A 22223-nucleotide genomic window follows, 5' to 3' on the forward strand; every position below is an offset into this window, starting at 1 on the left:
ATTATCATTATGAATGTATGGAACAATAAAACACAAAAGATATGTTTAGAATTTTGACAGGCACTGCCGGTGGTTGAGACCGGTGGGGGTCTTTTGGCGACCTAGTTTTATAGGCCCCATGTACAGTTAGTTAGGTGCTTCAGGAGATTGGCATTGCTGTTATTCGATGTGGACAATGCTTTCTTCCTGCACACAGTTTTACATTGACTGTAAAAACGTTGCGTCCTTTATCCCCCACAAATGGAATATGTGTGTGTGTGTGTGTGTGTGTGTGTGTGGTTTGTGTTGTGTGTGTGTGTGTGTTTGTGTGTGTGTGTGTGTTTCTTGTGTGTGTGTGTGTGTGTGTGTGTGTGTGTGTGTGTGTGTGTGTGTGTGTCCCATAAGGCAAGACCCGCCCAACTCTGTCTCTGATTGGCTTACCCTGAAATGTTACCCCGCGTTAACCAATCATCACTCCTCTCTGGTTACTTTCACTTTTCCATGGTGCTGTGAGAGGACATCACTGTATTCGCCTGCAAGTTACATCCGCAGGGAGATTCGGTTCAGTTCCATCACATAATGTAACGCACCCATTTAAATCACAGTAACTATAACGGCGTTACTTAATGGGAATAGGTAACTAGTAACGCTATTAGCTACCGCAAAAAGTAGTTGCGTTACAGTAATTTTGTAACGCGTTAGTCCCAACACTGGTGACCATTAAAGAGGGGTTCATCCCTCCCAGTTCTATTCTATAAATAGAAATGGAGAGCCAATATGTCTTACCTTTTTAGAGACTCAGCACTGTATTCTCAGGGGCTCAGATCAGTGGCAGAACCGTTATGATATAGTTCTATAATGTGCTGATCATAATGTGTGTGTGCAGCTCGCTTCCAGGTGGAGGTGTGCAGTCTGATGTGTGAGAAGCTGAAGCTGAGCACCTGGAAGGTCCAGCTTGGTGTTCTGCAGTCCATGAAGGCTTTCTACAAGGGGTAGGTGCCTGACCAACAAACAGTTTCCTGTAATTGTTCAGACTAATAAAACCTGAAACTTGAACAAATCAAGCAGATCAAAGAGTGTTCATGATAAACATTTCTAACTTAAGTTTATGACTGTTTTTTCTCTGTAGGCTGTTGCTGCTGGAGAAGGGGAGTGAAGACCCTAATGCATTGTCTCAGATCCTCACGGAGACATGTGCTGCTCTCACTCACCCTTTGGGTAAGAGACTCACAATGTCAGGGTATTTGATATGATAGTCTTTGACTCAGCACTTCATCTTCATGTCTGTGTTGTGTTTCTGCCCAGAAAACAAAAGTTACTCCTCCGTGAGGACCGAGGCCTTGTCCGTTGTGGATCTGATCGTGAAGAGAACTGGAGGTATGTTTTCACTCCTGAGATTTTCATAAAGTGTATTGCTGTTTATTTGTATTTGAAAACTAAAACTTGAACCCAGTTTTTCTTCAGAGGTAGATGTTCTCTTCTAGTCTATCTCTACCAGTTTTTTGTTGTATCGCATCATATGTCAGGAAGAAACGTAACCTTGGCGTCTGATTCGTGCAAAAGGAATACCTCAGGAACATTTGCCACGATACTTTAATCCTACATACGCTTAATTTACTTAAAGCTTTACTTTTATGTAGGGTTTTAAAAAATATATATGAGTGTCTTCTCCTTACTGAGAACAGTTTAAGTCCGGGGCATCAACCTTAGTTATTAATCAAAACAATAATAACACATACATTAATTAATATGTCAAACAATGGATGAACGTGTATTTCAGCATGACTTCTGTGTGACAAATATGTAGATACTCCTAAATCAATTGATACGTGTAAAACTAAATATTATGGTCCCTATAAACTTGAACTCTCACTATAACTCAGGATCGGCTGTAACTCCCTGTAGGAATGTTACAGCGCCGTATCAAACTGATTCCATAAAGATGCCTTATTATAAGTTCCCTTTTTAGAAATATCACAGAGATAAATTGCTGTTAAGTCATATAACATTTACTGAGTGCAATGAATTACAAATCTGTTTTATAGGATTAGATTTATGGTCCTAAGTGTCACTGATGACATTCTCCTGTGTGTCTTCCAGAGAGCGATCAGTGGGACTGTGTGTGTGTGAAGACCCGGGAGCAGCTGCAGCGCTCCCTCTCCACGATGCAGGCCGACAGCAGGCCGGACCTGAAGGACAAGGCCCAGGAGCTGCGCAGGCATATCCAGAGCCAACCCTGAGTGTGCACACACACACACACACACACTCTCACACACTCTCACAACCCACCATGCCAGAAACACGCAGTCACAGCATCAACCCCTTTTTACTTTATCAGTGAAACAAATCAACGACTGCATCCGAGTGACCTCTTTGATATAGATAGCTTCTCTCCTACCCATATCACCTGTGAGCTTTGACACACTGATTCACATTGATTGGCTGATCAAGCTTGATGTTGATCTCACAGTGAGAGGAGGTGAAAGGTGAGGTTATTATTGTAACATGTCAAGTTTTTATTTAGTTCATTTAAATGGACAGTAACATAATAATAAATGCTATATAAACCAATGTGTTGGGTTTGTGGATGCTGTATATCTATAGCCCCAAAATGGGGACTTTTACTACTGTTGTGGGTTTGCCTACTTATTAAATATCAGAACAGCAGGTGGTCCAGCTTGGCTAACTCAGAAGGTTTAAAGTTTCACTCGTACGGGGTGTGGACTCTTCCTCTCTGTTAGTCACAGCTGCTGAGATGTAGTAGAATAGCCGAGTCATTGAAGATCTGCCTCCTGTAAATGTACTTCCTGTTTGCAAATTGAACGAACGAGACAACAGCCAATTTTGTGAAGTCTTGAGAATAATAAAAGAACCTGCTTTAAAGTTGAACGTGATGCTATAGCTGTTTGAATTTGTCCCTGATCAAATAAAAAGACCTTGACTATTTGGACATGTGACTTTCTTTTGTTTTTATTCAGATTGATACATGTATGTCTTTGCACCGCTTGGTTCAGTTACATTCATCCAATCTCACATTTGGTGCCGGGTGCTTTCCCTGATTTAGTTTTTCCGCTGTGGAAGAATTCAAGCATATTTTCACCAACACCAGAGATTGATGTGTGCTTTGCTATCTACCAGTTTCTTTAAAACGACCAGCAGGGGGCACCAGCATTTTACCTCTAATGCTAATGAAGCAGAAACAGGTTTATTGCCTGTAAACAAAGGATCTTGGTGTATACATAAACACAGTAAAAGATCAATTGCAGTAAAAAAACAATGAACAATTTTAAAGATAACTAATTCAAATCCACACATTGGCTTTTAGTTATTTAAGGCTGATTCAAGACATGGCAATGTAAAAAACTAAGTCTTTAATATTTGACCTGCTTTATTTAGTTAAAAATATGGACGTTCAGCTGCATATAAAACTAATGTGTGGCAGAAGGGTATGAAAGAGAGGAGACAGGATAACCAAGGACAGTTGAGAAAGAAATACATTAACAGTTAAAAAGGTTTAAAACAAAGACGTATAAACAATTTAAGATTAGGAGAGCAATGCGTGGCAGAGGAAATGGTATACACAGTTCGTGGCAGAAGTCATTGTTAAGTGATTTGGCTTCTGAAGAAGAATATGTTCAGATATTTCAGTGCCATGATTAGCTGATGAGCGGTCTGTTCCTCTTGTCCTTTTGACGCGCCTTGTCTTGTGCTTTCTGGGGAAGGTTGACGTCATTCTGGCTGAGCGCAGTCCGAGAAACTGCAGACATGCCGTCAACAAACTTAGTCTTGAAGAGGACGTTGGCGTTGGTAAACATGCCGTCCTTTAGGGACACCACCACAAACTGCAGGGAGAAAATGTACAATCATCAGATTATTGTTGATTGTATTGGCTCCAAGTGGAACTCTCTTCCTATAGACATCCGCTCTGCAGTCCCTGTAGAAGCTTTTTAAAAAACAACGACTGAAGACCTACCTTTTCACATTGTCTTTTATTTCTATTTGTGATGTGTTCTGTTATTATGTTTGTTCCTTTCAGGAGTCCACGTGTTCTGTGTTTTGTTTTTATGTTGACCTAACATTTCTGCGTCATGTGGTTATTGTATTCATGTTTCTGTCGTCTTAATTTTAACTTTGGTTCTTACTTGTGAATTATATTTCTATGAAAGGTGCTATAATAAATGAACGTATTATTATTATTAACAAGAACCAACCAACACACTATTTACTGTAATGCTTTAACACAATATCATTTGCTTAACTGTATTCAGAGGTTGTTGGAAATTCATATTTTTTGTGTTTACCTGTGAGTGTCTAAAATGTGATCGCAGCATCTGCCCGATGTTCTGTGTGTGTGAGAGATCCAGGGCAGCGTCCACCTCGTCTAAGATGTAGATGGGAGCCGGTTTGAACAGCAGCATGGCCAGGATGAGAGACAGCGCCACCAGAGATCTGAAAACAGAGTGGGCCATTACTCAGAGTGACTTCCTTTTCACCATGGAACCCTTTATAGCCATACCTGTCATACTCAGGGTTCATACACTTTTTCACTAATGATTTTCAATGACTTCTCCAGGACCTTTACCAAATGTTCCATGACCAAAAAAAGTACTCTTTTCTCAGTCGTACCACTGAAAATGGTTTATTTGAACGTGGAACAGGAAAATAAGGTCTGCATATGAAACATGTTGTGCCTATCTCAAACAAATCAAATAGGCTTACTAGCTTCTACACGCTAAAGCAACTCACATCTCTCACCAGCAAAACACCTCGACAGTTAAATGCCATTTTACGTTTCATTACTATACCATACGTATTTATTATCATTATAGTATTACTATTTCGGCGATTAGATAAAATATAAATTATATTTGATGCAACTTTAGTTAATTTTCCATGACTTTTCCAAAACTTTGGGAAAAATATTGTTTTCCATAACTTTTCCAGGGCCTGGAATTAGCATTTTGAATTTCCATGACTTTTCCAGGTTTTTAATGACCGTAAGAACCCTGAATACTTTAATAGATACTTTAATAGTGACTGCATTAGAGAACTGTTGCTGACCTTTGCCCCCCGCTGAGCTCGGTGAGGTTTTCCTTCCAGGTGTTGCCCAAGGCCACCTTGAACTCAAGACCTTCCAAGATCCCCCCGCTCTGGGCAGGAGCCAGCTTAGCAGTGGCCCCCGGCAGCAGGGTGGAGAAAATAGAGCCAAAGTCCTTGTTTACCTGCAAAGGAAGGGGAACATTTCAAATGACGGTAGAAATATATCCAACAGGAAAACAGTGAGGCGGAAAAAAGTGGGATTTAGCAGCGAGTGTAAACGTCAACATGATTCAATACAACAATAACACTGTTCAGTTTCAGATATGAATGACTCATTCTAAAACATAAAGTGATGTATAATGTACAGCAATTAATAACCTCTGAAATGTCCCAGTGGACCAATTAGAATCGAGTATCCAACGAAGCTGTGTAACAAAGCAGTCTAATAACTAGGTGTACCTATGAAACGGGCACCCCCATGTTTATTGTCTCTTAATACACAAAATCAAAAGAAAAATGAAAGAGCAAGAAACGGAAATGAAGGGGAACGATTTTAGGGATGCAGGATAGATCCCGGACAGACACATTCTGACTATAGAGCCAAGGTCTTGAGGATTTGACTCATAACAGAGATCTACAATTGAAGGGTCAGAAGTACTCTGTTTTATGTTGCATTAACAAAAGCCTTTTTAGTCTCAGGAGTTTATAAACAGCAAGTTATGAACTTCAGTTTTAAATAGAAAATGTGACCCAGGTATCCAATCAGTATTGGTTATGAAAGGCAGGTAATAATGAGTTATTAAAGTGAGCTAAAGCCATATGGTGATCCGTAGAAGAAGCAGAAAAGAGAGCAGACCTTCTGCCATGCCACGCTGAGAGCCTCGTTCTTCTTCTGGTCCAGCTCCTCGATCGTCTGCAAGATTTTGGCTTTGTCGTTCTCCACGATCCTCTTCTTCTTCATCAGGTCATTGTACTGCAAGAGGGGAGACGTGTCGGTTAGATGTAAGACCTTCTTATCTGCAATGGTAGCTTTTGCATTTGTTGACATAACAATATCCTAAGTGTTTGCCCCCACCCTCTCCTCGGCCTCGTTCAGCATGTTCATAGCCCTCTTGTTGACGTTTCTCTCCAGCTTGCTGGTGGTCTCCTCCAGCTTCTTCAGCCGCTGACCCGCCTCTTTGGGGTTGTTGGTCTTAAAGTCATACGAGGTGTTGGGCTGGCCGAAGAACTGACGCTCCGACCGGATCCAGTCATGTTCCTCCAGCATCCGAGTCACCTGGAGGGAGAACGTACGGTGAGGGCGAGAGAGAGGGAGAGACGTTGAGAGGACACTGATCACACAAGACAAGATGGAACACTCAGGGTCCCCATCATGGAATTATACTGCGGGGAGAGATTGAGAGAGTGAGAGTGTGAGTGTGAGTGTGTGTGTGTGTGTGTGTGTGTGTGTGTGTGTGTGTGTGTGTGTGTGTGTGTGTGTGTGTGTGTGTGTGTGTACCTTGTCAGCAGCTTCCTGGCTGTCTTTGCGGTGCTTGCTAATGTTGTGTTCCTGTTCCTTGATCTTCAGCTGGACTTCATTGTTCTGCTCTCTTATTTTATTGGCCTCTGAGCTCTTACCCTGGAACAATCAATTGGAAACAAATTAGGGCTGCACGACATATCGTGTCGTGACGATAATCGCGACGATATTCACATCGCATGGACGTGCGTTCTTTTTTTTTTAGGACTTGCGATATTAAGTAGGCAAATTAACTCATGTTACAATTCTTTTGCTGCTTGCTACAAAAGGAAAACTCTCATGTGAGGGGTACTTGAGTGAGTGACATGCAGGCTCTGCATGCACAGCAAACCACCAATCACAATCAAATCTCCAAACCAGACGGACCCGGTGATTAAAGGGAAAACACTAGAATAAAGTAGTTTCATGTGTTTCTCCAGGGCAGTCCGGTGCTGCTAACCGAGCTAGCTCACCTTGGTTGCTCTGTATAACTTAAGATCCCAGACGTCCCGTGACTAAATCTTCAATACCGGTTAAATGTAGTTAAAAAAATACCAATTGTATAGATTAAAGCTCAGAAAGGATGGTTTGCGGACAAAAAAACGGTCTTTTCTTCAATTCCTGTATTTTTTCATATCGCAGGGGAAAAAAATCGCAATGTCTGTTTTTTCCAATATCGTGCAGCCCTAATACAAATGATCAAACAAGTTGCAGTAGACATTTAAGAAAGTGAAAAAGATGACTGAGGAAACTGAAACTGTAACAGAAAGACATTCTGTCTCCCAATGAAACACGTGTAAGCTTCTCAAAGGAGGCACGAAGGGAAACTAAGTGTAATCACCTTGAGCTCTTTGTCCTGAGCCATGATGCCTTCCTTCTGTCGGGCCAGCTCCTCCTGGGCCGTACGCACTGCCTCCTGCACGGCAACAGGAGATCAGGTTACAGAGGGAAAGGAAATGACATGAGTAGTTGGAGTGCCTACTTGATGAATTATTTACTAGACATTGGATTGTAATGATAAACGGTTACCTAAACAGACATTTTATTTTCCTTCTTCATCACTCTTCTGAACATTAATCCAGAGAACACCAACATGTGTGAAATACCTTGTTCTGTGACACGGTGCAGGCCATGCTGTCGATCTGCTCCTGGATGGCCTTAGTGGCTTCATCTACAGCCTGGATCTGCTGCTCGTACCCAGCCTGCTCCCTGCGCAGCTCCTCCAGCTCCAGAGCCACGGACTCAGACTCCTGCACACATCAGCAAGAGGAGACAAGTCAGTGCATGGATTCACCGCCACATGGCTGCTAGAGACGGCATGGAGAGAGCTACTGACCTGCTGCTTCTGCTTCAGCTTCTTGTTGAAGGTGTCAGCTTTGGCCTTGGCAGCATTGAGGTTCTGCTGAGCGGCTTTCAGCTCCTTCTCCCTCTCAGCCCCAGCATTCTTCATCTTGTTCTCCAGCACCTTGTACTTCTCTTCAGCCCGTTTCTGAACATCCTTGGTGACACGCAGAGTCTCCTCACTCTCCTCTGTTTAAGCAAACAACGACAAAAAACACAATGAAACACAGAACATTAAATCAGGATATATGTATTGTTTTAGTTTCAATTTCCTATTAGACCCTTCCCAGATCTAATGAATATCTGTGTACAGTATATTTGTTGTATTCAGTTATTTTAAAGGGGACCTATCATGCAAAATGCACTTTTGTACGTCTTTTATACATGAATACGTGTCCCCGGTGTTCCAGGGAACACAACCCTCTCTCTTTTCCTCCATACCCTAATCTCTAAAAACGGGGCTGCAACGGAGCTGATTATTATTTGAATTGTTCTGACGTCAGAAAAGGGGAGCTCCGCCGTATATGGGCAACTCTCCACCTATCAGAGGAATGAGAGACCGCTCGAAAGCGCTGGAGACGCTGTAGTACATATGCCAGGCCTGTAAGTGGCGCTGTAGTCTGCCAATAAAGCAGAATCAGCTCTTGCAAAAACAGGGCTGGAAAAGAGCAAAATGAGGCATGGCTAAAATACATGATCTGTTTGGTATTTTGAAAAAGAAAGTTGACAGCAATGTTTTATATAGGTATGGCCCTACAATATATGTTTCAAATATAGCATGATAGGTCCACTTTAAACTGTGTTTGTGTAAATGTTAGCAGTGTTACCGATGGCCTTGCGCAGCCGCTCCAGCTCCTCCTGCTGCTGGTGGAAGGAGCTCTGCTGCAGCTTGGTCTGCAGGATCTGCTCCTCCTCCACCTTCAGCTCATACTGCTGCTTCAGATGTCGGTACCTGGAGGGACAACAGGCAGTGAATAAAACATGTGGCCCTGAGTTGCAGGATTTATTTAGCGCATGATAGACGATGCCTTGGATACGTTTCCCCCTTGTAAGTGTACAAATCCAGTTGTCAGCTCTATCTGGTGAACAAACTAATTCAAAGGTTGACGCAGTTTCTACATTTCATAACTTATCTGCCTGGAGTAAGATGTAGCTGAGCCGATTCATTGTTTACTAGCTCTAATCAGACTCATTTCATATGGTCATGTGAGCCTGCCTACTTCTCTGCAGTTCCCTTCAGGCTGGCCAGTTGTCGTTCAATATCCTGAAGCTGAGCCTCGTTTTCATTCAAGCTGTCCCGAACCTCCTTCAGTTCCTGGAGGCTGGTCAGAACAGACGCTGACTGGGAGCGAGAGCCTGGAAGAGCAAAGAAGCAGGGGGAGGAGTCCATGAGGAAGTCCATTGCGCTGTTTTATGAGTCATTCAAGCCAAAACTGTTATTCCAGGTCTGATGTTCCAAAGCAAACATGACTGTGAGCAATACACAAAACATGAAGATGTCAAGGATACTTTTCGTAACTGCACATGACACCATCTAGTATATGGCACCGCCTCGTTCTCACCTCCACTCAGAGTTCCCTGTGGGTCGAAGATGTCCCCTCCGAGAGTGACAGTCTTGGTCATCACCTGCTTATCAAAAGCCACTCTCTTAGCGTTGTCCAGGGAGTCGCACACCAGAGTGGAGCCGAAGACGTACTCCATGGCCTTCCGCAGGTCTGACTCATAGCCCACCAGGGACAGGGCGGTGTGGACGTTGTCCTTTCCGACCTGACAGAATGGGGACAGAGACGAGTTAGGACGGGTAGTCATGTTTAGTCCATCTTGAAAAGCAGGTGGAGTGCATGTCTCTCACCAGGCTCTTGGCGGCGTTCACCACTCTGTCGTTGAGTGTCTTGGCTGAGATCTTGTTCAGGGGAATGATGGTGTACCTCCGCTGCAGCTCCCCCTTCTCCAACAGCTTTTTACCTGTCACCTGGGGAAAGACAAAACCCACACACCAACTCAGGTTAATATGAAATAATATAAACCCGTATTGCACTGAAATAACATCACCACTAACACACACACCTCTGTGTCAACAATAATGTTATAGAGCCGTCCTCCTGCCACCACCTCCAGTCCCGTTGCGTAGGAGAGGTCCCGCACGGTGATCAGGTTAGCTAGCAGCCCCTTCACTTTGCTGCGGTCCCAGCCTCGCTCTGGGTCCCTATAGAGAAGCAGAAAACACATCAAATACTTAATAAACGTTAAAAGCTCAAACTCTTATCAGGGCCCACGCTACATGAATGTGGCAAGTATTTGAATTTGCTCCTATTTTTGTTAAAGTGTTCCTGTTAAGGTAGTGTGTTCTTACAGCTAATAAAAATAAGCATTGAATCATCTTGTTTGGTCATCTCATTAAACTGCAGGTATTTGCTTTGAAACATCACGAAAGTTGAGTTTCTCATTAACAGTTTGTCATTGCTAATAAATCATTCGGGAACAATTCTTTTGCCATAAAATGGGTTATTCTCAGGGGGATACAAAAGAAGGAACATATATATTCTTAAACACATTGTACAGTTAAATAGATAAGAAAATGCCTCTGACAAATCCTTACTTGTATTCGAAGCGCAAGTTGGGGAAGCGAGACATGAGTCTCTCGTAGGTCTCTTTAAGTTTAGCAACGTCTCTAGACAGCTGCCTTCTTTTGTCCAGCAGATTCTCCTCTTTCCCCTCTGCATGAAGGCAGACATGAAAGCACAGTTAGCAAATGTTAGTGCAAAATGAAAAAAGGTGTTAGCTGTCATGAGTAGAAGGGGTAGCCTGCATGCACGGCTCTTCACACAATCACACAGTACCTTCATAGTTGAGTTTAGCTAGCTCAGCCTGTAGCTTCTCCCTGTTGCTTCTGACCGCCTGCAGGCTGTCCTGGTCCTTCTTGTAGCCACTGTCCATATTTTTCACCTCCGCCTGTTTGGTCTTCAGCTCCGCCTGGGCATGCTTCAGGGTCATCTGGGCCTGGAGGAAACAAACAGACAGACAGTTGAACAACCTTAGAAATCAACAGAAAAAGAATAAAGTACTTTCTCAACACCAAACCGTTTTAGAATCAGCCGGCCTGTGCTGAATTATTCGTGCTAATGAGCATAGAAGTCTGTACTAAAAACTTACTGTCAAATATAAACAGACAACCTTGAAAATCAAACATCACTTCCCCAGGAGACATGATAAGGTTTGTCTTCCTCACCTGCTTGGCCTCAGTATCTGCTTTGCTCATGTCATTCTTGCAGGTCATCATCTGCCCGGCCAGTGTGGCCTCCTCTCCGTCCTCATTGGTGGAGAGGCCAGCGGACACCGCCCTGAAGTGCTGCTCAGCTGCCTCCAGGGCTGCACCGTCCTTCTGTCCCTCGTCCTGTAGTGTCTTGAGCTGCTCCGTCCATGTAGAAACCTCCTTTTCTTTTACCAGAAGCATTTTCTTGTCCTAAGGATGAGGAAAACAACAGCTGATCAAGATCCTGGAACCTTCACTTTTGCAGATAGCCTTTGTTGTAAGGGATTTCAACGTGCTAAAAGAAAAAACAATTCAAAGGAGAAAAAAATGTAAATTTTTCCAGTACCTCATCCATACTCTTGACAAGTTCCTTCCTCTTCTTGGTTTCATCTGTGACATTTTGTTTTTTCAGGTCAAGTGCACTCTGAGCTTTTGCATCCACACGCTGCATGTCGGCTAGAGTCTCTTCCAGGGTCTTCAATACCCCGCTCACCTCCTACAAACAGCACATAAACATCAAATACAAAAGCAATGACACAAGATACTTCTTCTTAGAGCTGCTCGGTTATGGCAAAAATCATAATCTCGATTATTTGGGTCAATAATTGATATCATGATTATTAAAAAACGATTATCCATTTACTTTGAAAACATCAATTTATTGGAGAACAAAAATGTGAACAGTGTGTTTTTAACAGTTGATTACCCTGAACTTTAAGTATAACTAAACGAAAAAATAAAAAATTAAATTAATAATAAAAAAATAATCTCTATATTTCCATTACGTTGTTTTCGTCATCGTTGCAAGCCATGATCGTAATTGCGATTAAAATACGATGAATTGAGCAGCCCTACTTCTTCTACATTAAGGTTGGATTAAAACGTTAAAATACAAAAAATGCATTTTGATGAGCGACAGATCATTTTGAACACTTCTTTCATTACAGCTAAGAGGGTCACTCGGGAGAAAGGATTCAAAAGTTCAACAAATCTACTCAGGACTAATGTTGGAAATAGAATCAGTCTACCTGGTCTCTTTTCTTCTGCAGTTCATGAATCTGGGCGGAAAGCTCCTGGACTTTGCTCTCATTCTCAGCCATGCTTGCTTGCATCTTGGTGATGTTGTCCTGCATCACCTTCAGATTCTCGGCTGACTTCACCTTTGTTTCCTCGGCACACACAAACAGCCAGGCCACGTAGAGCCGGGACAGGTGCTGGATCTCACGCATGAGCTTCTGGTACTCCAAGTATGATGATCGCTCCTGCAGAGGGAGGAAGAGTTTGAAAAAAGAAAGAAATGGTGTTAATAAAAACATCTTGTTTCCTAGATAATGCAACAACAATGCATATTGATTTTGCAGTGAACCTACCTCTTGGAGTTTGTTCATGGTTGGAGTAATTTCCTCATCCAAAATCTTAAGAGTAAAGAAAGACGAAAAGAAGATTAGGAAAACAATTTTTTAATGTACAGCCAGTACATAATTGACATTGAAGCAGCTTCCCAGGATGAACAGAGATACATTGGTTAAAAATAAGTGTTAGTTTCTGACATACTGTCTGAATCTCCTTCAGCTTGGCCTCCTTCTTCTCAATGGTTTTCTGAGCGCCAAGCTTTTTGCATTCATACATCCTGGTTCCCGCTGCCTCTTCAATCATGGCAAGGATCTGAAAGCAAAAGGGGTTATTGGACGAGTTGAAAAAAGGCAGGAACAGTGTATGGAATAGTACAGATGGTGAGATTGTTGACAACGTGTGTATGCTTTACCTCTGGTGGCTTCATGTTTAGAACTTTGGTGATCCTTCCCTACATTTTTGGAAACAGCACATGATATTAAATACTGTAGAAGTGCTACAAAGTACGAACACAACCATGCTGCACAAGACTGACCTGCATGATGAGAAAATGTGGGTTGTTTACGTTGAGGCCAACAGAGCAGAACAAGTCCTGCACCCTGGTGTTGTTGGCATTGACTCCATTGATGAGGTACTTGTTCCTGCCACCAATTACCACCTTAAAGGAAGATTTATGACAAAGTTTAAGTGTTGGAGTTGTACCCAATAACCTTGTTTAACCAATTAGAGAGCATTTTGTATCCATTTGTTTGCCAACCTGTCTGGTGATGGTGATCTCATCATGGGTTTCGAACCCCAGAGGACTCTGGCTTTTATTGGAGTTGTCAAAGGTAATAGACACAGTGGCCTTAGTGATGCCACCCTGTCCGTTCTTGTACACCAAGTCCTGGAGGTTGGAGGCTCGCACCTATCAAGTGAAAATTAAAGAAGAATTCTTGAGATTTTGTAGTAGTACATAGAGAAAAAGAAAAAATGTAATTCTTACTTTTTAAATCAATATTTAAAAAGCAAACTGAGAAACACCAATATGATTTTTCTATGCAATGCATACTATTTGTATACATTTGTAGTTTTTGTATGTTCTTAATTTGTACATTTTTGTATTTACACATAGTTATGTCTTTACCCACATATATGTTTTATGTTTGCCATTTGTGTTTGCTGTAAAGCCTAATTTATTCTCTTAAACCTTTATATGGATCAAATTGCTTGATGTACGTCTTAAAATTAGGACCACAGAAATAAAGATAGAGGACTAGATAGATACTTTATTTATCCCAAATTGGGAAATTATTTTGTCACAGCAGTATTTTAACAGTCAATCTACAGGAATTACAAAATTAATTAAAAAAAATAGAAGAAGATACCAATACACACATATTTAAAAAAACAATATATACATAAAATATACACTAGAATACTCTCTAATAATATACTAATCTACCGAACATATGACAAAGTACAGTAGCTTGAAATTAAAAGTAAATCCTACTTCCGCCAAACCAAACTCTACAACAAGGCCAAGACTCAGCAACATTTAGCACAGAACTTTGAATCTGATAGCACACTTACATGGCTGAGGTTGGTGATACCCAAAAGGAAACAAATAGAGTCCAAGATATTGGACTTTCCGCTGCCATTGAGTCCTGTGATGGCGTTGAACAGCGGGTCAAAGCCGTTGATCTCTGTCCTCTGGGCGTAGGATTTGAATCCTTCAAGAATAATAGACTTGATGTGCATCTTGAGGCTTCAGTCCTCTTCCCGCACGCACACTCCGGAGGAAAGATTTGCGGTTCTTTGAAAACCAAATCGGTAACTTAAAAGTTGAAGCACTAGGTAAATTGCCCAGTGTTTACAACCGTCAACAGGAAAACTCGCTCCTCTCTCTTCTCACTTGAATTTTGGCGGCAGGTAAGGACCCGCTAGGCTGTCCTCTCTGTGCCGGGGACGGGACGAAACATACATAGATAATCTTTACACGCTTCGTGCATATTGTTGATGTATTAATCAATACATTCATATAACCGATTCGCAGTCTAAAAATAATATGCCAAGAACATACCTACATTTATCTTTAAGTCTATTTTCGTCAGGCATATAATAGGCGACTAAATGCTCCGTGTCTTGTGTAGCAATGTTTTGGCGCCATCTGTAGGTAGTAAGCTGAACTACAGGTAGAGGAAAAAATAATAGGTTCAAATTAATAGTATTGCTTTCAACTAACCAAACACAATTATGTGGGGCCTGTTGACATAATACATTTAATTAAAGTAAAATGTTTATGTCTACCATAATGTATATAACACAGATTTATATATTAGTCATGTCTAACAATCCCAGTTTCTCGACAGAAGAAACGTGAGCAATTAATTCATATTTCTAAATGTACAACTTTTAAACATATATGATTTGTATAAAATATTTAAAACTAAACATTTTCAAATGGGCTAAAGCGATAAGATTATTTAGATAATTACAATTTTTCAGCAGACCTCAAAGATTTTTGTTTTTGTTATTCTTCTTTCCTGTCCCTATAGGCCTACATTTTATTTTCGGTCAATTTTGGTTTCAATATGCCTGAGTGCATATACACAGTTTCATCGTTTTATAAATAATAATAACATCTGGGGGTATTATAGTGTATAACTAAACCCTTTACTTCTTTGTGGCCCAAATGTTTTAAAGATATGGTTTGATATGGAACAAACCAGGGGTGTCACAACTACGGCCCAGGGGCCAAATGCGGCCCCGCAGGCCATTTTGAATCGGCCCTCAGCAAATTCAAAAAGTATAATGGAGTATGGCCCAAAAATGAAACTTGTGTTTGTCTTGTATTGTACTTGAAAACAGATATTACACAGTATTCATGTGTTAAGAAGCCCACTCTTCAAACAAATTCAGTCAATTAAAGTTGAAAACATTTTCTATCAAATCTAAGTTGATAAGAAAAAAGCCCAATAACTTATTTTCATTACACCCTTGAAATAAACCCTTCATATTTCCTCTCATGCAATCTGAGGCTCCTGTTTTAAGGAATAAGCTGCTAACAAAATTAATGAAACCCTATGGAGAGCTGTGATAGGCTGCTGTTTTCCTTAAAGCATATTCAAGCATTAAGCATCATTTACCTACATTTTATTGATTTAGCTGGCTTTTAACTTAACTTATGAGGCAATATACCTCACGGTAGTGGCCCAGCCCTTCGTATATTTGTATGTGGCCCTCTGTGAAAAAGGTTTGGACACCCCTGGAATAAGCCCTTAAATATACACAAAATATGAGTATATTTGAATTTTAAAGAATATAATGTTCCCTCAGGATGTTAAAACTCTGAATTCCCCCCTCCTCAAGTTAGTTGCCAAACTGAAGTCATGTGGGGAAAATAGGGCACAACAACTCAGAGAAAGGTAAGAAATGTGTAGCTATTTTATTTGTTCTCAATTTGAAATGGACATTTATACAATAGCACTGAGAAAAGAATACTTTCAGGGATAAGTCATGAAATTATCACAGTACAGGATTGTACTTTCGAAAAAAACACTTAGCGCCCTAAAACTTGCATTTGCCATGAAGATACATTCAGCAGAGTATTGATGCAAAAGACATTTCATGGTAAATAAGCCCTTTTGTTGTAACAGATTCCACAATACTACACCCATTTCACACTTCCTTCTCAACACATGTTTTTACACACATACACGTTAAATGACACACACACAATCATTGCGTCATTCCATTATGCATCCAGAGGCACGGGACACATGGACAGACAAACCAAATTTAAAGCATAGAAGCAAATCTGTGTTAGCACAACACAGTCTCCTCTGTTAGAGTAGAAGGCGGTGGGCGTGATGTAGGCCCAGTCAAAGTTCCGCAGGTTTAGTGGCTTCTGGCAGTGCTGTTCGCTGAGAGCAAACAGGGCACGCACAAACGAATATTTGGCCGAGCAGCTGACGGCCGTCACTGTACGGACCTTGTCAAAGTGCAGCAGGAAACAGGGGTCATCCTGGAGACACAAAAGGACAAAGCATTAGCTAAGTGAAAAGAGAAATAAAAAGCCTTCTGTTAATCTATTTTAAAACCAGAGGTAATACAATTATTTAAAAGAAAACCGTGTTCCCTCAATTAAAATGAAATGTGACAAGAAACTATTGGCAAATTGACGTACATTTAAAAGGGAATGTATGGCCTGGTAGGCAATGAAAGCATAAATATGCGATAATGTTTTTGATAAACATTTCAGCAGAATTCCAGCACATTTTGTAACAAAAGACTTTCCACGTCAATAAAGGCTTTCCGAGAGATGTCATTAATTGATCCCCAGCTGGGAAACTTGAAACCATTATGGAGTTTGAGTTAAGATGTGTTTAATCAAGTCCAGATAACATGTTACAAATTAAGATAATTGGTGGTTGTGCATATAAAACTTTTAGGATTATATATAGTAATCGTTTGTATAGAAAACAATGGTAGATAATGCAGAAATTAAAAGCAAATGTGATAAAATTGTTCATTACCACATCAGCATCCCGTCCGTCAACAAGAGTCAGGTCCTGCAGGGACCAAACCTCCGCCTTCCTGTAGCACTCCTGTATGCTGGAGCGTTCGGTGTGGGACCCTTTGGATCCAGACTTCAGGGCCGTCTGAGATATCTGACATCGCACTATACATAACTGCACTAATTTCTTTTTAGCAACTACAAAAAGAAAAACAACAAATGTTTTTGTTGGTATTTTTACACATAAATAGGCACAATGCAGCACCAGACATCCATCTGCAGCAAAAACATAACCTTGACTTCTCAGGCCTCATAGGCCAGGCAAAGTACACATTCAGTAGATTTCCCTACAGATTATCTACAGCAAGATATTGGTCTGTACAACCTGTAACAGAAAATTCCACTCAGCATGGTTGATCCTTAAAAATGATTTCATAAGAGAACCTGTTAAAAAGCTTTTTACCTGAGACACAAAGAAAATGTCTTCCGTGTGTTGGCTCTTCAATCTCAATATACTCCACCAGTGACTGTTTTGAAGGTCGGAATAAAACTCTCTGCATCTCCTCCCTCAGAAGAGACGACATCACTGGAAAGAGGAGGAAGATCAGATGGTGAGAAAAAGCTCAAAACAGAAGCAATAAGCAGGAAAGACACAAGAGAGATGAGAAATTCCAAGGGATCACTGAAACCTGGCAGTGGTGGGATGGGAGGCGCTTTCCTCTTGTCAGACCACGTGAAAAGTATGTGGTTGTGTGTGAAATGAGCTCCCTCTCACACACACACTCCAGTGTGGGGCGTTCCATTTTTGATGGTATATATGTTGATGTTTCATTAAAGTACTGCCTTCATAACAACTCGAGAATCCAGAAGGGATTTATTAGAAAGGTTGCAATCAAAGGCCAATCGCTTCATAATTTCATCCTTTTACTGCTTCAATTAAGATCCATTAAGAAGATGATCCTGATGTTTCCTGCAAATATGGATTTTAGTCCTGAAATTGTGTTTACTTTAGTGAGTGTCATAAAAATACAAACAGTATTATCCTGGTATTATGTAGTTATAGTCTTCCTCAAAGCACATATACAGTCTCTTTCTTTCCGTCTCTCTGTCTCCACTCACTCACATATAGATGTTGATATATAGTGTGGCAAAGCGCCCAATGTTTGTCTGTGATTAAATGTTGTTGTGTGGGAAAAGGATGTCCCACAGCACTCTGCATGGTTTCCATTACCAATTCAATCTCTGAGAACAGGTACAAGTGGGGTAAAGCACTTAAATGGGAGGATTTTACAAGCACATAAAGTATACTACACTTCTTTAGGGACCATGGCTCCATTAAAATATATGCTAAAGTAGATGCACTGTTAAAAAGAACAGAATAGTACAGAGAGGAAAACAAATCAGTTCAGTTTGTGAGAGGCGGATTGAAACAATGTGGGAATACTTTTCCATAAACAAACCTCAGAATGAACCAGACCAAAGCTCTGATTTGATTTGTATGAAAGAAAAAGTGTGTCCATTGGATTTGTCACATTTGTGAAAACAAAGATGGGTTGCTCCATAGCTAAGTGCTTTATTGTAGTTGTTGTTGTTGTTGTTGTTGTTGATGGTTTCTGCGGGTGTTCATTGGAAAGGCATTATACCTCTGAGATGGAAAGATGAGCGGATGAGCACGAAGTAAGTAGCAGAGGAAATATACAAGTGTTGAATAACACATGAGGTTTATTGTACTTACTCAATCTTCAACCCCAGCATGTTTGTTCATGAGCATTAAAAGGATTCTCATTTACAAGAGTTGCAGGAATCCCAAAATAGTCACAGGAGTAGTATTGTAATATGTTGGAATATATTTAATATTGATTCAATGGTAAGGCTTCAACGTGTCTGTATTTTTTAGACAGTAGTGTGCTTGTCATAAAGCATTCCCATAATCCATGACTTTGTTTAGACCTGCAGGAGAGTAGCTATAAACCAAACATACAGCAATTGTAATACATAAGGCTATATGGGAGGGGGTTAGAAAGAGAAGGACGTGTGATTTGAAAATGATTAAGAGGAGGTGTATCAGTCAGAGAACCTGGCAGCAAGGATGAAATTAAGATCTGAGTAACACTGTAAGGATGGATAACGTTGGGGAAGAAAGAAGAGGATGAAATTATGAAGAATAAAGAAAGGGAAGAAGTATTCAAAAATGATGAAGAAACAGGAACATCAGAAAGGATGGAGAGCAATGACACGGCAATGGGGAAAAGGAGAAGGAAGAAAACATTAAGGATCGTCAAAAAAAAGAAGGAATAAATATGAATAACAGGAAGCGGTGCTGAGTGCAGGGGTTGTGGAAAAAAAGACAAGAAAAGGGGTTATTCATAAGTCGTTAACGGCTAATCCGAACAAATCCAAAGAGAACTGAAAATGATGACAGAGAAAAGAGGAAAAGCGAGGGGGCAGGCTGAGTTCACAGAGAGGAAGGAAATGGGGGAGGGAGAGAATCTACAAAGGTGTGGAGGAATTATGGGTCCATGCAGGAGTAAAGACTGAATGAGGATGGCACTGTTATTAAACTCAAGGAAAATAACACCAGTGTGATTTCGGTGAGATTATGAACATGGTGGTCCAAAATTACAGAGGGGGTGCCAAAGCACCGGCTCTCAGAGATTTGGAAGCACTCATTTAATTTTAATCACCAAGAATCCAAAGTAAAAGGATTTTGTTTGCTTAAACTAAAGGAAAAAACTAACACTAGTGTGATTTCGGTAAGATTATGACTATTCTGGTCAAAAGCTACAGAGGCGATGCCAAATCCGGCAGGACTAACACCAGCTATCCCATCATCATTTTGGATTGCTGACTTGGGAAATTCCTAAAAAAGGACATTTCTGTAATAGCTTTTCCTTTCACAAGAAAATATAACAATGTTTTCCTAAATGCTGTCAGGAAACATGTTTATGTTGTGCCCAGGGACGGACTGGGACTACAAATCAGCCCGGGACTCTCGACCGGCCCACTTCGGTACCGCCGGCCCACCGCGGTACCGCAAGTAAATACCGCTAGTAAATTGTCGACGGGGCCGTTGGAATTGTATTATCACTGGCCCCACCACTGGCCCGGAGCATTCGTCCAAAAAAAAAAATCGACTAATAATGAATAAAATTAACACATTTGTTGCAATAGTAATTTATGCACTGACTACATTACTACTTGTACTACAACCTTTGAAACATCAGTTCTTCCTAATTTTCCTCAATTGTTCATATTTGGTTTATTAAAATAATGATACTGTGGTCATTGTTTAAAAATGTCTGCTATTATTATGAGTATTATTTGTATAATGCACTTTCTGCCTTCCTGTCATTAGGAGTTAGACATGTAATGGCTATGTAATTGATTTGATTAGAACCTTCATTATCCTAAACTGCTGGCACATTTCGCAAATACCTTTATATTGTCTACTCTTCACTTACTTGTCAGCATAGGTCGGTATTGATGTACATTGTACAGAGCCGACAGAAGACCTTGTTTATATTGGCATTGGAGAGGTGCAGTGACGCGTCATAAAACCAGGAAGTAAGCTGCTGGTTCCCTTGACAAAAAGCAATGGGATTTCTCCATAGGGTTTTGGAAAATAGCTGGAAATAAGGTCTGTGGAAAACAAACCTGTTTGATAAATGCACATTTTGTTCAGCCGGATAATCTCCACGTTTTGTTACCCTATTTTTATAATTTTCGAATCATAAATCTAATCGATAGATTATAAAAAGGGTTTTAGGACGCGTTACAGTGTGGCTAAAACCTTCTCTCCCTCTTCTTCTCATGCTCCCTGTCACTCTCCTTTAACTCCTCCGGTGACTTTCTTTTATTTGAAGATTGTTTTTTGCCCGGCGCTTGGCCAGTTACCGCTGGTATTAAAAAAATGTTGGCGAATGGTTAGGTGGCGCGATAGTCTGTAGTGAAGGAGCGCGCTCCCGTTCACGGGAGCCTGCTCGCGCTGCGCTCCGCAGCAAACAGCTTTTTGCTTTTCACCCAACAACGACAACCGACTCACGGAACGCTATGTTCTAACGTTAATAAACGAAACAATTTAACAAAATTGCTAGTCAAAATACCAATACCACAGCAATATTTTTAGTGGCCCGAGCGGGCAAGTGGAAAGTACGTTATGCTGGCCCGGGGTGTCTAAATAGTGCTTCCGGGCCAGCGGGCCATTTATAATGTCGAGCCCTTACCGGCCGGCCCACATCGTCCGACCGGCCCACTTCAGTACCGGCCCATCGGGATTCGTCCCGAACGTCCCGATGGCCAGTCCGCCCCTGGTTGTGCCCATAAACCTGGATGTTATTCTGAAGTGACAAGAAAGGATTTCAGACTTAAACGTTTCAGTAATGAAGCCTCTGAACAATATACTTAAAACGTAATGCATTAAATATGAGCAAAGGACTCTAAATGCACTTCCACTAAAAAAATATGAACAATTTATTAGTAGCTATTGTACTGTGGCAGATATAGATAAAGAAAAGTTGACATTACTTGTTGTAATGTGTTTTGACATCAATGTAAACACACACAAACACAAGGATTGTGGAAGTTGATTTACCCACACAGCCACACAAAACGTATAACTTTTCTGATAATGGCCTCATATCATTTAAATTGTGCTGCACTGATGTAATAAGATGTGTATATTCTACTGTAGCAGGAGGACTGGCACAGGTAAAAACTCCAGGTCTGTTATAGGCTACACACATTTGGCAACAATTAAGCTATTGCTTTGGATTTAGTTTTAAGATCAGGAGTTGTCTGTACCCGACCAGACTCCTCTGTCATCTCTTTTTAAATATTTTTTATGAATTTTTTCATCCAGAAATATATTGTAAACTCATTATAATCAATAATGCACTATGATTCACGTCGATACAATGGATGTCAACAACAATCACATCGTCGTTTGAAGAGAATGTGAAATTCACATCTAATCCGTAATTCAAAGGTTTCTAAAGGTCCACAGGTTCAATAATATTAATGTTGGGGAACCACTACACAATATAACGTCACAGCCTATAGAGCTCCTGATTGGTTTTCAATGAAAGGGGAAACCCCCTGCCATCCGGAACGCAGGGCCATCCTTACCCTGCCTGCAACCTTCTGACTACCGTCCAATGTCACATTCACAGCCAACTCAGACACTATAACATTATGTATTTCCCGAAAAATAATACGGTGGTGTTAAATATGCATATTAGTAAAATTGTGAATATAAATAAAAA

At 40.9% G+C, this 22223-nt stretch overlaps 3 protein-coding genes across 3 annotated transcripts in view; 1 reads left to right on the plus strand and 2 right to left on the minus strand.

Annotated features, from left to right (window-relative positions):
* The window catches only part of ecpas (Ecm29 proteasome adaptor and scaffold), a 35277-nt gene extending 32348 nt beyond the window's left edge, over positions 1-2929 (plus strand). The window contains exons 46-49 of the mRNA XM_010797561.1: positions 866-971; positions 1109-1197; positions 1285-1356; positions 2080-2929. Of these exons, the coding sequence (XP_010795863.1) occupies positions 866-971; positions 1109-1197; positions 1285-1356; positions 2080-2219 (407 nt within the window). The 3' untranslated portion in view covers positions 2220-2929. The remainder of the gene's footprint in view (positions 1-865; positions 972-1108; positions 1198-1284; positions 1357-2079) is intronic.
* A 73-nt stretch (positions 2930-3002) lies between these two features.
* On the minus strand, positions 3003-14347 carry smc2 (structural maintenance of chromosomes 2). The gene is made up of 25 exons (XM_010797562.1): positions 14037-14347; positions 13222-13371; positions 13000-13122; positions 12877-12915; positions 12666-12776; positions 12482-12526; positions 12140-12373; positions 11458-11607; positions 11088-11321; positions 10699-10858; positions 10458-10575; positions 9926-10064; positions 9711-9830; positions 9421-9625; positions 9079-9214; positions 8686-8810; positions 7854-8047; positions 7624-7767; positions 7359-7433; positions 6518-6637; positions 6095-6295; positions 5876-5992; positions 5041-5201; positions 4281-4428; positions 3003-3821 (listed from the first exon to the last, which is right to left on the minus strand). The coding sequence occupies exons 1-25, from the start codon at positions 14202-14204 to the stop codon at positions 3636-3638; spliced, it is 3603 nt and encodes a 1200-aa protein (XP_010795864.1). The 5' UTR covers positions 14205-14347; the 3' UTR covers positions 3003-3635.
* Positions 14348-15906: 1559 nt separating this feature from the next.
* exoc1l (exocyst complex component 1 like) lies at positions 15907-17712 on the minus strand. Its single transcript, XM_010797563.1, has 4 exons — positions 17652-17712; positions 17426-17548; positions 16982-17160; positions 15907-16470 (listed from the first exon to the last, which is right to left on the minus strand). The coding sequence occupies exons 2-4, from the start codon at positions 17544-17546 to the stop codon at positions 16201-16203; spliced, it is 570 nt and encodes a 189-aa protein (XP_010795865.1). The 5' UTR covers positions 17547-17548; positions 17652-17712; the 3' UTR covers positions 15907-16200.
* Positions 17713-22223: the final 4511 nt, after the last annotated feature.

This window comes from Notothenia coriiceps, unplaced genomic scaffold (assembly GCF_000735185.1).
Source record: "Notothenia coriiceps isolate Sejong01 unplaced genomic scaffold, NC01 NC01_scaffold00038201, whole genome shotgun sequence".
In the NCBI taxonomy this organism is placed as follows: Eukaryota; Metazoa; Chordata; class Actinopteri; order Perciformes; family Nototheniidae; genus Notothenia; species Notothenia coriiceps.

Coding starts and splice junctions, on each gene's coding strand:
- smc2 (XM_010797562.1), bottom strand. CDS start 14,204: ATGCACATCAAGTCTATTATTCTTGAAGGATTCAAATCCTACGCCCAG. Junction 11,608..12,139: donor TGCAGAAGAAAAGAGACCAG/GTAGACTGATTC, acceptor TGCTGTTTGTAG/GAGGTGAGCGGGGTATTGAA. Junction 11,322..11,457: donor TTGTCAAGAGTATGGATGAG/GTACTGGAAAAA, acceptor CCTCATCCTTAG/GACAAGAAAATGCTTCTGGT.
- exoc1l (XM_010797563.1), bottom strand. CDS start 17,546: ATGTCGTCTCTTCTGAGGGAGGAGATGCAGAGAGTTTTATTCCGACCT. Junction 17,161..17,425: donor ACATTTTCTTTGTGTCTCAG/GTAAAAAGCTTT, acceptor TTCTTTTTGTAG/TTGCTAAAAAGAAATTAGTG. Junction 16,471..16,981: donor ACGGACGGGATGCTGATGTG/GTAATGAACAAT, acceptor TTGTGTCTCCAG/GATGACCCCTGTTTCCTGCT.